A 17,347-nucleotide genomic window follows, 5' to 3' on the forward strand; every position below is an offset into this window, starting at 1 on the left:
TGTCAGTCATCTGCTCCCAAAAGCAATGTTTGCCCAGGCCTAGTGTGTAAGTACATGTTAGACCCGGAAGAAGGGTCTCTTTGAAGACATGGATGAGAAGCAGAGAATCTGAATCTACCGATGTCGAAACCAGTAAAAGCAGTGTGGGGTCACTCAAACCCCAAGCCTTTCAGTCACTAAATCCTTTTCCCCCCAGGAAAGGATCATTGGATCGAGTATTATGAATCTGAGATGTTTGGTTGAACCCAGATACTCATTTGAGCCCAGAGACTGTTTGAGACACATTGAGGGGTTTTGATGGGTTTGGTCCATCATGTACCTATCCCTAGTAAACCTAGTTTTGTCGGCATATATCTGTGTTAGAGTGATATTGATCCAATCGCCTTCATGCCACTACATAGTTGTAAAAGGGGGGTACATTTTGCTGAGCTTTCAGTGGGCTGTGCAACATGTCACACAGGCCAACACAATGAGACAACAGGAAGTCTGACTTCTTCCCTCAGCTGAGGTTGGCCCTCCCGGTCATGTTTCTTCTCCTTGTTGGGACGCTCTGTAGTGGAGAATGCTGCACAGGGCTGAAAACAATCACTTCCAAATGGATGCAAAATTTGAAAAACTAAACAAGGCTGTGACAAAGCATGAGTTGCTGTGAACTAGGTGGAAGATGCTACAATTAAGCTGCAAATAAATACTTTGTAGCAGGCGAATGGGTGAAGAAATGAAAGGATCTTGCCTCAGGTTTGGTCTTTGAGAACAAGGATTTGACACAAGCCTGAACAGCTGGAGCATAACAGATAAGATGGATCAGGTTCTCACAAGAAGGACGGGGAGCTAAAACCTGATCATGTACTGTTTGTGTGCAAAAGAAAATGCTCTGAACTCTGAATCTCTGTAGCCAACTGGCGGTCACAGAATGGCAGTTAGGGGTTTATTTATATCTGATAGATTTATTTTGTGCCAGAGGTGTAACCCGGTAGCAGGAAGGGAAGGCTGGTTTGGACCATATTTGTCTAGTCAGCGTCGGGGTGCGGGCGGGGTTGGGGTGTGGCTGAAATTGATTTCGTTTTTGAAAAGTGAAGTATCCAGGCACTAATAGTCTGATGTGGGGAGCGGTTTATAGTGACTTTTTTGGCAGTCACTATTTCGAAATACAAATATGTCGACTCAAAATTGGCAAATGTTTTTTTTTTCTAATGCCTTTTTTTAAAAAAAGAATTTGGGGGGGATCCCCCAACTCCGTTTTTAAAAAAAAAACATCTTTTTTTGGCCAACTAATCAAAACTAAACCCTTAAAAATAAACAAGAAATTCTAAAAAAAAAAAAAAAGTGGCACTTTTGATTCGACATATTTGTATGTCGAAAAAATGTTGTCGACATAATGACCGGATACCGTAGGGAGCAGAGGGTCTTCCTGAAGTGTGGTTACTAATCATAAAAGGGTGATTTTGGAGCCTATCCGAAGAGCATTTAAGAAGCAAGGTTTGATGGCAGCCTTTGTTTCCCATATAAACTCTGTCAGTGGGTAAGGTGGGGTCCACAAAGAGGCTGAACACAAGATGTAGTTAACAGATTGTATGAACCCAAAATAACTCTCTGGATCATAACTCAAAATTGTGTTCTTCACCACTTTTCAGCAGTCACAAGGTTTCTTGGTATAGTTCAGTGATTTGGACACTTTTCTGTTACTTAGTCTACAAGAAAGGGTTCCTTGCCATAAGGAGCTGCTGGGTCTCTACCAGCTGCAGGTAGTGGCAAATGTTCTTGAATCTTAGTTGACGATGTTTATGTACCCTTCTTGGAGAGTCCCCTCTAATTCTGCTCCTAGTTACGTTCCCAGCCCCAGGTTTACGGGGTTCCTGCTCCCTTTTTTCCTCAGAGGAATGATGTTATGAGGGCCTCTGTCACCCTCACTACCCTTGTCACCACTGTGCTATTCCTGCTCTGGTCCTGCTCCCCCTTATGTTCTACTACCACCTTTTTATACAATTCCTCATTCCACCGGCTGGTGGTTTCTTTCTTCCAACTCCTGATGTTTTACTCTTTGTTTTCTAATGTTGCTTCTTCCCCATAATCTTCAACCTTTTCCAAATCCTTTGCTCCCACCTCCTCGAAACGCCTTCCTATCTCTCCAACCACCTCCTAACTCCCTTTTCTCTCCCTCATACACAGGCCTACTCCTCCTTTGAATTCCTGGTCTGCTGGCTCTCTATCTCTCCTGGCCTCTCTCTGACTGTGGCCACCACTTATAGGCCACCTGGCCAGGTCGCCCTCTTCCTCTGACTGGTCTGACCGCTCCTCGCCTCTACCTCACAACCTCTCCTCAGAGACCTCAACATTTACCTGGATGCTTCTAACCCCTCCTTTGGGCTCTTTTGCAGTCTCAGCAAAAATCTGCAGCCCCACTAACTCTGCTGGGCACACACCGGATTTTCTCATCTCTTCAGACATCCCCTCTCTAACCCTCTCACCACTCCTCTCTCTTGGACTGACCACTTTCTTCTCTCCTCCCACCTGACGCTCTATATCCCCCAGGTGAAGCCGACCCTTGCACTGCCACCCACCTTCTCAGTCATCTGGCCTATGAAGCGTGTGTTAGTGGAGGCCTTCACCGCCACTTTCTCCACCTCCTACACCTGCGGCTGACTCACACTCTGACTTAGCCCTCTAACCTGCATCTCTCTATCTCTAACACTCCTGATGTCCTTGCCCCTGTCATGAGGATCCATTTGAAGCTCACCTCCAAGGGCAACTCTTGGTATGACTCCGCCCTCGCAAGTGTAGGGTGGCTGAGGGGAAGTGGTGGGCATCTGGCGCATCCTCTGACAAACTGGCCTGCTGCCTGCTCCAAAGGCAATACTGACTCTGTCCTGTCCAAGAAGAGAGCCTACATCCAAGCCTGCATCTCTGCGGCCTCTAACAATACAGCTGAACTCTTCAAATTGTGCAAGGCGCTGGCCAATCATGCTGCAGTCCCCACCTCTCCTGTTCCCTCCCATGTCCTTAGCACGGCAATGGCTTCTCACTTCACCACTAAAAATCATCACAGCCTGTCTTTTCCCCTCATCTTCCTCTCCCTCTACCGCTCTCGACCCCTCCCTGGCTGCCTCTCCCTCTCCCCCTCCTTGCTCATTTTTCCCCATGTTCACTCCTGATGATGTTTCTAGACAAGTGCGATCTATGAAAGTCTTGTCCAAGCAGGTGCTCCCCTGCTCCTCCAGAACCATAAAGGACATCGACACCCTTGTTCAAGTCTTGGCCGATTTCTGCAATCACTCTTTTGCCACTGGAACTTTCCCATCTGCCCTAAAGCACTCCATTGTGCACCCCTCCTTAAGCCTTCTGCTGATCCTACCTCTCCGGCAGATTACCACCCGATCTCTAACGCACCTTTCCTGGGCAAACTCCTGGAAAAACTGGCCATCTCCCAGCTTACTCTCCATGCTGAATCTGTTGGTTGTCTCCATGACCATCAGTCTGGCCTTAAAGCAGCCAGAAGCACGGAAGCTGCCCTCCTTAACGCCCGTGAAGACCTGCTCTCTAATCTCGACCCTAGCATTCCTTGGGTCCTCATCCTCCTTGACCTTTCCTCTGTTTTCGACATGGTCAACCACGTCATCCTGATCAATCATCTCTGTGACAACCTGGGCATCATGGATCAGGCCTCCTTCCTCTCCGATCAACCCTGTTAGGTCCAACTGGGGTTCTCTCTTTCTCTCTTTCTTTCTCTTTTTCTTTCTTTCTTTTTTTCTCTCTTCTCTCTCTTCTCTCCCTTCTCTCCCTTCTCTCCCTTCTCTCCCTTCTCTCCCTTCTCTCTCTTCTCTCCCTTCTCTCTTCTCTTCTCTCCCTTCTCTCTTCTCTTCTCTCCCTTCTCTCTCTTCTCTCTCTTCTCTCTCTTCTCTCTCTTCTCTCTCTTCTCTCTCTTCTCTCTCTTCTCTCTCTTCTCTCTCTTCTCTCTCTTCTCTCCCTCTCCTCCCTCTCCTCTCTCTGTCTCTCTCTCTCTCCCCCCGGGCCACCACATGTAGTGTTCCCCAGGGCTCTAACCTCTCAGCCTGGCTCTTAAAACTTTACTTTGAACCTCTGGCCCACCTAATCTCTAAATTCTCTCCTCACTTTCAGTGTTATATGGATGACGCCGAGCTCTCCTTCAGGATCTCCTCTGCCTCCTCTTCTGCTCATTCCTGACTGTCTATCCACAATTCAGGATGTGTCCCTCCAAAGGTCTCTGCTTTAATGCCATTAAGGCCCTTCTCATTGGGACCCCTGCTCCCTCTTTCCCTCGTTCACTCTGGCCGCCCTCCTTGGGCCCTCTACCTGCACCATCCTGCGAGGCAAAACACCTTGGTGTAATCTTCTACTCCACCCTCTCCTTCTCTCCTCACATCAGACCCCTCTAAGAAGTCCCATTACCAGCTGCACCTCCTCACAGGTATTCTTCCTTTTCTCACTTTCTTCCAGAAGCTCGCCATCTCCAGAACACGTGTTCTCTCTAGGCTGGACTACTGCAACAGCCTGTTTCTAAATCTTCCTGCCTCTACTCTTTGCACTGCGCAACTAATCCCGAACACGACTGGGAGACTTGTCCTTGGCCTCAAGCCCAGGGATTGTATCTCCCCAACCCTCAGATCTCTCCACTGGCTCCCGGTGGCTTCAAGGATCAAGTTAAAGACCCTCTGCATTGTCCACAAGGCTTTCTCGGGCTGGTGACCACCCTACAGCCAACTCTTTCTTCCTAGCACTTTCCTTCTCAAGCCCTCTGCTCATCCACCTCCAACTCTGACAGTCGGACGCTTCTCCAGGCAGAGAGTGGGGTGGGGGTAGATGTCTCTCCTCGGCTGGTGCCTCCCTCTGGAACAGCCTCCCTTCCTCTCTCAAACTTGAGCAGTACCACCTCAGGTTCTCGAAGCAACTCAAGGCCTTCCTTTTCACTTCTGCTATCTCTCTCTCTCTCCCCTGCTGATGTTCTTGTCTGCTGCACTAACTGGTTATATGGCCTCCCTCTGAACCTTACGCAGACCAGGCTCCTTCACGACCAGTAGCTCCATGCACTGCCTGTGGGCCTCCCGTGCGCTAGGGACTCTGCAACCCTGCAGTCCCCTGCCTCCTTGCACTTACCTGGAGCCGGCCACCCCGGCGACACTTACTTGATCTTTGCTTATTGCACTCTCCACTTCCCTCCCCCTGGCACTTATCCTCTCCCTTCTCCTTGCACGGTCTGAATGACACATGGCCTAGTAAGATTGTTTGTTTTGTTCCCCTTTGTTTTCCCCTTCTGTGTCTTGTCGCGCCTAGAAACACTTGTGTACAGGCGCATTATAAATGACTTATATCATATATCTCTCTTCAACCTACTACAATCTCCCGTGGTCAGCTCCTTCTGGAAACACCAACTGACTGAGGGAGTGTGCTTACATATCCCTCCCCTGGGCCTGGCCTCCGTGCGAAGGTCTGCACCTGTCAGCAAATTAGTATGAGCTAACATTTGGCTGCTCTTAATTGGTTCACCTGTATGTAGTTTTGGTTTTGCATCTGAAACCAAGCCTTAATAAAAATGACCTACCATTTTGGATCTCATTTCCCCCTCGCTCAGCCCCATGTGCCTCAGGTCTGTGCCTCTTGTTCCCTGCACGATTATAGACCATGATGCTTAGGTTTATGTACTGTGATGGCTTCTGATGTTAGTGTAGACTCCCCTCTAATGCCTACTGTTTTATTTTGACAGACTGGCGCTAGCTGCAAATATCAGGAGACCAGCTTATTCTTTAAAATCATTTGTTTTCCCCAATCGGGTAACACAGAATGAATATGCACATAGATCGATTCTAAAATGTCAGTGCCTCCACCTAGTGTAAGGGCAATAGGTCCCTATAATACCACGAGGCATCACACACTCCGTTTCACTTAGGAGCTGAACATACATCTTGAAAACTTGAATTGTATATCAAGTGTTTTATTTACCTGATGCAGGATTTTGTTAAGTGAAGGATGATGATTGAGGTTCAGATAGTTCATACTTCGAAAATATGCCAGCACCTCTATATAATGTATAGTCCATGAGTATACATACATAATAACTTTGTAATAGTGACTGATCATCAGAAATCTGGACATTATTTTGTCTATCGTAAGGAGCAAACAAAGGCCCCCTATTAATTTTTTCAGTCTCCTCTGAGTTATGCCCATTGCCCACCCCTCAGACACAGCTATATCTAGGAAGCTGGAAAGCTAGCAGTATGGGACTTTCCTCCCACCCAGAAATACCCGACACGTGTTAAGCTGATTGGTCGAGAGCCACCCTATTTCCAGGACCGCTTTTTCTCACAGAAATTAAACATGACGGCTACCAGTAAGAATGAACAGCAAATATATAATTCTCCAAAGTCATTTAGTCACTTCTTAACCAAATAAACTAACAGTCAACAAGTCCAGTACGTCTAGAATAAAGGTATGAATACCCTACTGGGTGCTTTGTCCCTGCAAAAACTGATGGACTAGCCCCTCTCGGGTGTTTTTAAGAGCCGCCTCTTGTCAGGGGCCATGTCATTGTGTTTAGCACTCCCCTATCCCATCTAGAGGAGGGGAGGGTTAAGGATTCCAAAGTAAGAACGCTTTAGTGCAGTGCCATTGATCAGTTCACACCTGTCCTGAAATAGGTCTGCTCTTGGCCCTCTCTGATCCTGTTCCCTTCTCTCCAGACCATCTCTTCCTCAGTCCCAGCTTTTCTGTCATGTCCTCCTCTCAGCGGTCCAGTCCGCTCTTAGTCATGAGGTCACTAAGATGCAGTTACTCCCTTGCAGCTTCTCTGAGGACACCCTGCTGACAACCCTTCTCGCAGATAAGACCAGCCCAGCCAATAACCAACTAGCGGGACATCACAACCAAGAACTACTGCACAGAAAACGTAACCCTTTCTGTTCCTGTCATTGTTATACCCGATCTACCGCAGTATGAACAGGAAAAACACGGTTCTAGACTAAAATAAATTACATATGGACCACCCTGGTAAGTGAGGGGAAAGCATTTCTAAGAATGAGGTCAGCGTCTCTGGAGTGCTCCATGTGTCCAAGCTGTAAATTAACCAACACAGTGGGCTCTGACCAGACAGGCCTGGCAAGCAAGTAGTCCCCAAGAACGTAATGTGCTTACAATTTCACTTTCTTGGTTCCGTGCGGGCACTCTTAACGCCAGTAGCATGGAGAAATGTAGTGTGCCTTGGTGTCTGTGCAAGTTTGCAGAGTAAAACGTTTCACTTTGTCATTGATGTTTTAATCACACTCCGCTGTCAGGATTGGAAGAAAGCCATTTCGATGCTACAGATTTGTTTGAAGCCTCAACGCTCTGTTCTATTGAAGGGGCAGCACCAGTAACTGTATTACAACCATGAGCACATGAATGGCTTCTGTTGGAGGTTGAGGGAAACCTTGTATTACTGTTGCCTATCATTATACTGCTTCCCTGTACAGGAGCAGACGTTATACCTCAGGCAACCATCTCCTGCCTTGTGACATGGACTAAGCAAGGGTAACTAGGGTATCTTTCCAATAACAATTACAGGCCAATCATCTGCCAATTTGACGAGGTGGCCATCCCCTTTGGCAACCCCACTAGATGTATGCATGGTCAGGCAGGGTATCGGGTATCCGGTTACTTTGTCACAAGCCTGTGATGAGGTAATACACAAACTTCCTGTTTCAAAATCAGGAGAAGGCCAAAGTCTTAATGGACTCACTGCAGTTGGAGACGCAAGTTGATTGAGTAGATCATGAACAGTAGACCTCAAGAAGTGGCAGAGACTTTTGGTCCTGAAATAGTAAAAGTAGCTTTGGGAGGAGATGTTTGTGAGAGATTCTCTTAAATGGTTGAGATATGTAAATGTGATTACTCCAATTGGCACAGTGTTGTGGTACTTGAACAGAGTGTGAGCCCAACAGAGGGAATGCCGACACTTGTAATTTTGTGTTGTGAGTTGGAGTTGCCTTGAGGTTAAGCCGGAATTATGGCGCAAGTGCAATGCACTCACCAGGACGATGATGTTCATTATGGTTTTGATATCCAGGTCAGATCGACTCAAGCCTTCACCGCCTCTTCCCCCCAGGTTCATAAATTAAGTACCACATTTTGGGTAAAGATGGTATGAAGTAGTATGGGTTACCAAGTGCTCAGAAAAGGATTCAATGTGATAGCTGATCTGTCTAAAACACATGAATTATGAATTGATGTTGCCCCACGTGACTTAATGAGGAGGGGTTGCAGCCTGCAGAATTTGTACCCTTCATTTACAGTTGTGATCTTTCTGATTGCTTGCTCCCACTGATTATGTATGGTTTGTTTACAAAAGAAATAAAAAAAAGCCTAATGAAATATATATTTAAAAAAAGCAAATGCAGTCTGGTAAAGTGAATTCAGTATATCCTCCTTGAGTTATACAAGTCCAATGTGCACTTCAGCAAAAGAGTGTTTTGTTTTCTTTTACTTTAGGTGCCAAATTCCCAATCAAGTGGACAGCTCCAGAGGCAATTAACTTCGGCTCATTTACCATCAAGTCTGATGTATGGTCCTTCGGAGTATTACTGTATGAAATAATTACTCATGGCAAAATACCCTATCCAGGTACAGTTATTGTAACCAATTTGTTACATGAACGTAACAGTAATAAATACTACATTCATCTTTCTTGAATGTACTTTATTTGTTTTTCTTCAGTCCTCTGTTGGTCTGCGTTCATGGTATGTTTTCTATTTCTAGGTCAAACTTCATGTACAAGAAATCTGGTTCTGACCCAAGTGTTTAAAAATCTGATTTTGCAAGGTCATCCTTAAATTGTAATCCTAGTTTGGATGATTTATCCTTGTGCTGCATACAATTCTAAAAACAAGAATATTGGAAGTGTGTTTGGAAAGCTTGTTTAAACATCTTTCCAACATACATTAATCAGGACATATCAAAGGCAGGGTTTGAAATAGCTGGGAGCTATTTGGCTAGGAGAGCCTGGTTAGCCTCAAACCAAAAGCTGCCAGGAGATACTTTTGCCTCCCAGACCAACCAGTACCTAAACAAAAATGCGTATGTGGCATTAACCTTCAGGGTATGAGAAAGTTAATAAAGAAGAATTAGGACACACCTAGTATACATTAAAACATAATGGACAAAAAGATACAGTATGAATCTCATGTGGAGTTTAGATTTGCAGTGCACTTTGGACTTGCTTCCGGAACCCCAGCGGTAGCTCCTGCCCAACAGGGTGATGCCCGGCACCCAGGAGCTGGTTTTAGCTCTGGTTAATCAAATTTTTATTTCAAACCCCTAATAATGCCTTGTTTCTTAACATGGGCATCACTCCAGTAATTTTGCAACCACTTACATTAAAAGGAACAGCTGCTGTTGAGCCCCTTCCTCAAATTCTCTACTTTTGGGATCCACATGCTCTTCAAAGTACAGTCGAAGCTCAGATATCTGGTACCAATGGGAACCCAATTGTGCCGCATAGTCGAGAATGCCAGTTAACTATGTGTGTGTTATCCCAGTCGAATAACAAAGCTTCCAGACTTTTTCGCTCTGCTATCCAGCTTAAAAACATTATCGGGTATTTTCATCACCGGAATAATTTCGATTGCCAGCAGCGGAGGTGCCATTTTCGTATAGCATTCCTTTTAACAAGGTGCAATATAACAAAGCTTTCACTCTAATACTCATTATTTGCCGTTTTTAAAAGCTTTTTTTTAATACAGTATACCTACGAATCTGAAGAAAACCAAACTCTGGTAATATTACAAGTAATGTGTTCTTACCAGAGGACTTACACAATCCAAAAAAACTCTCCACATTGCCACTTTAGAAATCCATGATATATTTATTTGAACTGCTAAATAAAATGTTTTTACTGCTAAATAATGCTCAGTGCAATACATTCTACAAAATGTCAGATGTACTAATTACTTTACATCCCATACAGAAACAACAAATGCTACTCAATAATAACCTGATTTTCCTCGTTCGGAAAGCCTCTTTTAGAATGGAAATCTTGGCTACCAGTTAGGAATTGTCAGATTCGCCCATATATTGGTGCAGAGTCCTAAGCATATAAAGACAGTTAAAATTAAGGTTCTCTCTGGGATTTACTAATGAATCAGATTTTGTAGGTTTGTGCTAATGGTGTCTCAGTTGTATTATTCGTGTTTTAATCATGTGAATTTCAGCAGATTAAAATTCACATTTCTTTTTAAATTTCTCAGTTAGTTCCAAAAACAGTTAATCTAAACAATTCAATAAAAAAAACAATGGTTTCTCACTGATTGGGGTAAAGCAACCCCCTTGTCCCTTTAACATGAAAGAGATCTGATCTGGGGGGAAAAGCAATTTTAAACACCAAATCTCTTTTTGACCATCTCTGACAAATCTGACCATGTGGACTGATTTCACATTCAAATGTCATACGTGAATATGTCCACCAATACCCATCCACATGCAAACAGAGAATAAACTAGGCTGAATTTCAAATTCCATTATGAAGGCAAAAGTCTTGCGGTAGCCAAATTTCCTAATGCAACGGAGATATACTATCCTTGCATGTCATACGCTAGATTGAAGTCGGTAGCTTTCCGTGATTGGAAATTTTTTTATTTTAACAAGGCCTTCAATTGTTTCAATGAAAAAGCTGATACCCATCTCCTTTATCAGTCATGTACAGATTTAGTCTGTGTCAGAAATAACTGTGACCAAGATAAAAGCAGCCCTTGAATGCAGATGATCTGGCATTATTCAAGGGCTACCATAGGGTCAATGATTCTCTTCCAATTTAAAATTGATTGGAACTAAATCGAGCTTAAGTATAGTGCCCTCAATCATGAGGGTCTTCATCAGGCCAAAAAATGTTTTCCTTATCAATCTTTACAGTTTGTTAATCCAACTAGAACCCTGGGCTTGTGAATAACCCTTCCCTATTGGTCAATTTGTGGGCTAAAATACCCGGTATAGCTCGGAGTTCATTATAGCCTGCACATTTGGCCTTTGTGCACGACTCTACGAGCTAAAGAAAGCAAACAGTGCTTCAACTACTTCCAGTGGCCTAAGTTAACATTATATTTTCCCATAAATTCCTTCCTTTATTCATTTGTTTAAAGAATAATTTATTTTTGCACCCTGGTGGGCGGTGCCAGCCAATCAGGTGGCTAGGAACACAGGCTTGAACTGCCAGCGAAATCCCACTTGCCGTGCCGCCTGACAGCCAGCAACCCCCACCACCATCATCACCCCACACTACTTCCCAATTTGTTTGATTTTTTTTTTTTATTTCTCTTCACCCCAACTTACCTTACCTTATCTTGGCTATGGTGGCACTAGCCGGCGAAGCCACACCTTCCGCTCACAGCAGCTGCCATGGAAATGGAAGAGGGGCTGCATACGGAGCTCTGCCTTCCCTTTCCATGGCAGCCATCTCTGTAAGGAATTTTGATTGGGTTTCCTTTGTACAACGGGACGTGCATTCCGTCCCGTTGTACGAGGGAAACTCCAATCCTTTTTTTTTTTTTTGTTAGCACCCCGTGTTACCGCTTTGGCAACCCGGTGCTAATAGCCTTAAGCCCCTGTTCCAAAGGCTTGAACGGGAGTTAATGGGCTGAAGGCCTCGTTATCTGCCCTTGCTTTGCTCAGGCCTAACTTGGGCTGCTAGGCTGTTTACCCCCTGTTCCAGCCCATGGAACTGGGGCGTAACGCCATAATAAATAAACATGACTTATATTTGTCAGGTTATTTTTCTCTTTTTACAAATCTTAAATATTTAAACCCCACCCAAAAAATATAATAATTTGTAAACAATTATATTTCTATATGTACTTTTTTGTGTTTGGCCATGGGTTATGATAGCTTTATAGACCTCGGCTTCGTCCCGTACCATTGTTATGGGCCTTCATACCTCATTAAAGGGCGTCGCTAAACTCGGGCCTTTAACTGAGTCTTCAGGGCCCATAACTCCCGGTACGGCCCTCGGACTAGGTCTATAAAGCTATATCAAGTCTCCAGTATAGAATCCCTCCACTCCATAAGTTATACCCCTGTTAATATTTGCATTCTATAATTTTATCATGGACAGGGAAGATATTGTGATAAACTTTCCATTATATTTCAAGATATATCATAAAATCAGAAGTCTGCTTTTTGTGGGCATATCATTTAAGTGCCTACTAAATTGATTGAGTCAAAGGCACTATCTACCTATTTCTTGCTTTACTATATTGATTTTCAAAATGTAATTGTATTTAGTTGCTTCCTTTTCCCACTGAATTTCTTAAATGTTCGTATTCAAAGTATGCTGTACTTTGTATAGCGGATATTTTATCTGAAGCATCTTAGAAGGGCTCATTTAGTGCTTGCTATTTTCCAAACTGAAAATGGTATCTTGGTGCTTCGTTTCCAGAATTGTACTGCAGTGCATAGTAAATATAGCATACTACAGATTTGGGATATTTTTACCATTATTGCTACTCCACGAGAGCCTCTTCAAAAACCTGAGTAAAATACCACAGAATAAAGGTTCCTTGCCAAGAAGGCGCAATTTGACCCAACCAAATGGGTTTAATGGAGGATAACCACATCTAGTTTATGAAGAAGAGTATATTGAAACCCTGCTCCTATCTTAACTTTGTTTCCCAGACTGTTGGGATTCTAGGAGATACGCATGTTATTTCCTGCTATCCCAAATATCGATCCATTTCCCTTAGGCCTGACTAACCCCCTTACTTTTGACCAAGTATGTGCATCTTATATTTGGAACTAAAAAAAGTTGCTGTCATTACATTTTTAGTACTTTAACCAATTTTCCAACCCCTCTACTACCGCCCCCTATCATCACTAGAAGCATGTCGGCCAAGTGTAAAAACATTTAGAAAGAAGCACAAACCTTCCTAGTACAAACAACTGAAAATGATCTAGCAAACTCTAACCACCCATGCTCAATAATGAGCACTCTACCCCATTGCGGCACAATTGTACCATGTAACGTACTAGAACAACCTGAATCCTCTTTAATCTCAACTCTTAAGTTTTAAAATCCTCAATGCTTTCATTCCTCTCTGCATCCATTTCCCAACTCCGGTCCATCTTCTGAATTACGGTGCAGTCCCCCCCGTACCTGGACTCGGTCTTCATCTGTTTCATTTCTGACCCCGAGAAGGATTCTCCGCTTACCTCTGATCTCCCTGCTTTCTCATTGCATTCTGAGTGTTTCCATGCATTGTTATCCAAACTCTTTCTATCCAGTCAGTACCATGCTTATGTCAAAACTGACCTTCAAACGCTTATAATCTAGAGTATGGCGAAATAGATGAAGTTATCGCTGCAATATGCTTTTCTTAATTCTCTTTCAACCGAGTCAAAGGAATGCCATTGCTTCTAAACTTCCCTTATAAATTGTGGGAACAAAAAGACTGTTTCTCCTTATGTCAGAGCCATCTTTAAGAGTGTGTCACAGTCCCTGTAATTAGGAAAGAGCCTCTACAGCCCTTGTGAGGCCAGTGCTGCGCTGGAACCTCTTGGGCTCTGTCTATAGAGAAAAAAGCAAACTATTTTTGTTGCCCATTGTTCATAGTTTTCCTCTGTTTTCCGGTAGTCTGACAAGTTGCATGTATAACTTGATTGTCCACTGGCTCTTTCTACAATTATTTTGATAACATGTGGAGTTTTGTAACTTGAATTTTAAAAGTACCCTGTCCTCGAATGTAGACATTTTCTCCTGCATACCTGTGTTCATGTCAGCCATTTTCTAGACTTCATCTCTCATAAGGGAGTGATCCACCCGTAGCTTGCCAATATTTGCCGCCAGTGACAGCTGAGAATTCCTTATTTCCTGAGTGAGACAAGTATGGTATCAAGAGATGACACAGACACAAGTGATACAGTTTCAGAACCAAAAGCAAGGTCCTTCTCTATCCAAACAAGGACCTGTTCAACCTTATCCAGTGGCACCTCTCCCAGTGGACAACCCTGTGGGCCTCCTTGGGCTCCTGCTCCCTTGGGCTCAAGGGACATGTCGATGGACATCTTGTCCATGCAACAAGCATTTGTTTAAGAGCTCCAGCAGAGGCATCCAGCTCCACCATTGCATTCTCCAGCACAGCCCCATGTTTATCCTGCAAAAGGAGGTTAGGTTTTTCCACCAGCCCCTGGACCCTGTCCAAGGGGCCCACTTTTGCCACCTGTCTCCCTCACAGATACGGATGCCGACGACCATCCGATGGGCGTTTCTCCACACACTCACCCTACAGATGAGTTTGAGGTGCCAGGTGACGTTGAGCCAGCAAATCTACCTCCAAGAGATTCACATCAGGACAAGGTTGGCTCCTTTAATGCTCTCATGTCACGAGCAGCAAAGCTATTTGATCTACTCCCAGAGGAGCTTAAAAAGGAGTGATTCCTTTATCAAAGGTGAGAATTGGCCAGAAAGTCATTAGTAGCCATACCAGTGCTAGATGATATTTGGTGATGAGGAATCAATTTTCAGTGCCACCTAAGAAAGATTGCTTTAAGAAGAAGTACAACGTCCTGGATTCGACACCCAAATGCATAAGCTCACAAGCCCTCCCCGGAATTGGTTGTCTCTGCAGCGCTCAAAAGCGCTCTGCCAATCCTTTGTCCCCTTGTATGGTATCTCCAGACAAGGAGGGCAAAATACTGGATGCTTTTGGCAAGAGGGTCATCTCTATGGCAGCGACGACCATCAAAGCAGCTAACTCATTGCCAAGACTCTCCCACTACGACCAGGAACTCTGGTTCAAGCTGGGTACAATCCTGGATTTTTTTTTCCCAGACAAGCAGGGTAAGGCCCTTAGACTGCTGCATGAGGCTGAAGCGACATTTGATCTTGCCATCTCTATTGCTGTGGACATCTCAGGCATGGGATTCCACCAGATGGGTTATGGTGCAGTGTTGTGCCATCAAGGTTGGCTTAAGGCCACTCAGTTCCGTCCGGAAGTCCAGTCCAAGGTTGTCGATATGCCTTTTGATGGCATTCACCTATTTGGAAAGACGGTTGATGAGACCCTGTAGGCCATCAAGGAAACACTGAGACAGCCCGTTCATTGGGTACTCTGCAACAACGTTGCCCGTCCTTTCGCTCAGGAAAATCAAGGTTTTAAAGGGATTATAGATCCTCCTGCTGTCTGCAGACATCCCGCACCCGCACCAACCACGAGGAGATCAGTCTTATTGATGAAGCCAGTAATTGGAAGAAGTTTCCTCCAGAATTCAAGTGCCAAAGCAGGACTCGCCAGGCCCCAGCCCTGACCCCCCACTTTGACACCCCAATAGAGGGACGGATTGCCAACATCGCACAGTGTCATGGCCACAGGCCCCAGAACACAAAAACCACACCATCTAGTGATGGGGGCAATGGGTCACTTGACTCACTTATGTCCCTTTGGGACCCATAAACACAGGGGCCCTGGCTGGACTCAGTCCTGGTGCCTTTGGCACCAGGCTCATATAGAGATGTGAGCAGGAACACTTTATTTCAGTGCAGGAGTGCTTTTACTTTATTTCAGTGCAGGAGTGCTTTTATTTTACAAGAATTTTCCAGGAGCTGAAAGCCTTTATTCCTGAGAACATCCTCATGGGCTGACTCATCGGGTGTGGCACCTAGGCCTGGTCTTCATGTACTGACTCATCGGGTGTGGCAGGCAGGCTGAACCTGGTGGGTGTGGCTTCAGAAGATCAGCTATATAAGCTGCTCCATCCTTAAGGCCAGTGCTTCGCGTTACTGTGCACTCGCGTGCAACGTGTCGCTAACCGCCGCTTGGACCAGTTTGCTTACCTTTGAAACCAGGTGTTCTCCTGCATACTCACCTCCAGGAAACAGGTGCTTCATCGCTTCATCTGCAGACTCATCTCCTGACATCCAGTGATCTTGATCCCGACGCCGCACCACCGCACTCCGCATCCACGAACTCATTTGAACCCCGCACGCCCCCTAGTTAACAACTTACCAGGTACTGTGCCGCTGCAGCTTTGTTCCTCATTCCCTCTGGCTGCCGCCTTGAGCTCCGCAGCTTCTGCCGGGCCGGCAACATCACCTGCAAGGTTAGAAAGGAAAAGAGCAAACATCAAAAGTGGAACAGACAGAAATACAAGACAACAACCTTTACAATACAACAACAAAAACAGACGAAGTATAGTTGCTTAGTCGCAGCAGGACTGGACTACCACGTGCAAAGGACCAGTAAAGGAAATCGGTCCAGATCATACAAGCGCCCCTGCCAGAAGCAGCAGGATGGAATGCTCGCCAAAACTAATCAACAGGTGAGCTTTCCAGGGACAGCGCATCCCACAGGTACCACGGTTTGGGAGAAGGGGTCTGGAAGGGGATCAGGTGCACAAGCTGGCATATTCTCCACGCAGGAGCAGTCCCGAGCAGCATCACCTATTACCACCAGTCACCACATAAGCGCAGAGAGCGAAGTCGGACCCAAGCGACCTCACCCCCGGCAGGGCTGCAACCGTGCCACAACGCCTCAGCAGAGACCAGGTGAGCGTAACACACAGTGAAAATCCATTACCGCCAACACATGGGCGCTATCCATCATTCAACAGGGCCATACTCTGGGCCTCATTGGGCCTCTCTCCTACATTCCTCCTGTCTAAGAAGTGGAAATACACCTATCCCTGCTGCTAGAAGAGGTACGGTCTTCCCTGCTAAAATGGGTGATGGTGGTTGTATCAGCTCACCTGCGGGGCACCGGAGTTTACTCCAGATACTTTTTGGTGAAGAAAAAATCAGGAGGGTTGAGACCCATACTAGACCTCAGAAGGATCAGCAAATTCCTTAAGTCTAAAAGGTTTTGCAATGTGATGCTGCAACACATCATGGACCAGCTGAAACAAGGGGATTCCCTCTCCAGACCTAGAGAATACGTACTTCCATATCCCCATTCATCAGCGACACTGGTGTTTTCTATGATTCAAGGTCACAGGAAAACACTACCAATTAAAATCCCTGCCCTTCAGACTAAAATCAGCACCAAGAAGGGTGTTCACCAAATGCCTGCCTCCAGTAGCAGCCCACCTCCGGCATTCAGGTATTCACGTTTATCAGTATTTGGACGATTGGTTGGTGCACGCCCCATCGCTTCCACTATACAATCCTGTGTCTAACGACACTGGGGTTCTCTGTGAACTTTTCAAAGTCCTGCTTAAATCCTGCTCAGAACTTGGGCTCACACCTCAACATTCTCGCATGTGTCGCTCACGCTTTCAGAGAGGGTGAATACTATCCTGAGCAGAGTCCCTTATGTCACACCTACTGGTTGCTTCGGTTGCTCTCTCAAATCCCTCCTGAGAATGATGTTCTCATGAATCCCATTGT

At 45.3% G+C, this 17,347-nt stretch overlaps 1 protein-coding gene across 5 annotated transcripts in view; it reads left to right on the top strand.

Annotated features, from left to right (window-relative positions):
- The window catches only part of LYN (LYN proto-oncogene, Src family tyrosine kinase), a 675,065-nt gene that overhangs the window by 638,084 nt on the left and 19,634 nt on the right, over positions 1-17,347 (top strand). For all 5 annotated transcript variants that reach the window (XM_069621063.1, XM_069621062.1, XM_069621065.1 and 2 more), the window contains one exon: positions 8,476-8,607. In XM_069621063.1, coding sequence (XP_069477164.1) covers positions 8,476-8,607 — 132 coding nt within the window. The remainder of the gene's footprint in view (positions 1-8,475; positions 8,608-17,347) is intronic.

The sequence above is a fragment of the Ambystoma mexicanum genome, chromosome 5q (assembly GCF_040938575.1).
Source record: "Ambystoma mexicanum isolate Mex_15411 chromosome 5q, UKY_AmexF1_1, whole genome shotgun sequence".
In the NCBI taxonomy this organism is placed as follows: Eukaryota; Metazoa; Chordata; class Amphibia; order Caudata; family Ambystomatidae; genus Ambystoma; species Ambystoma mexicanum.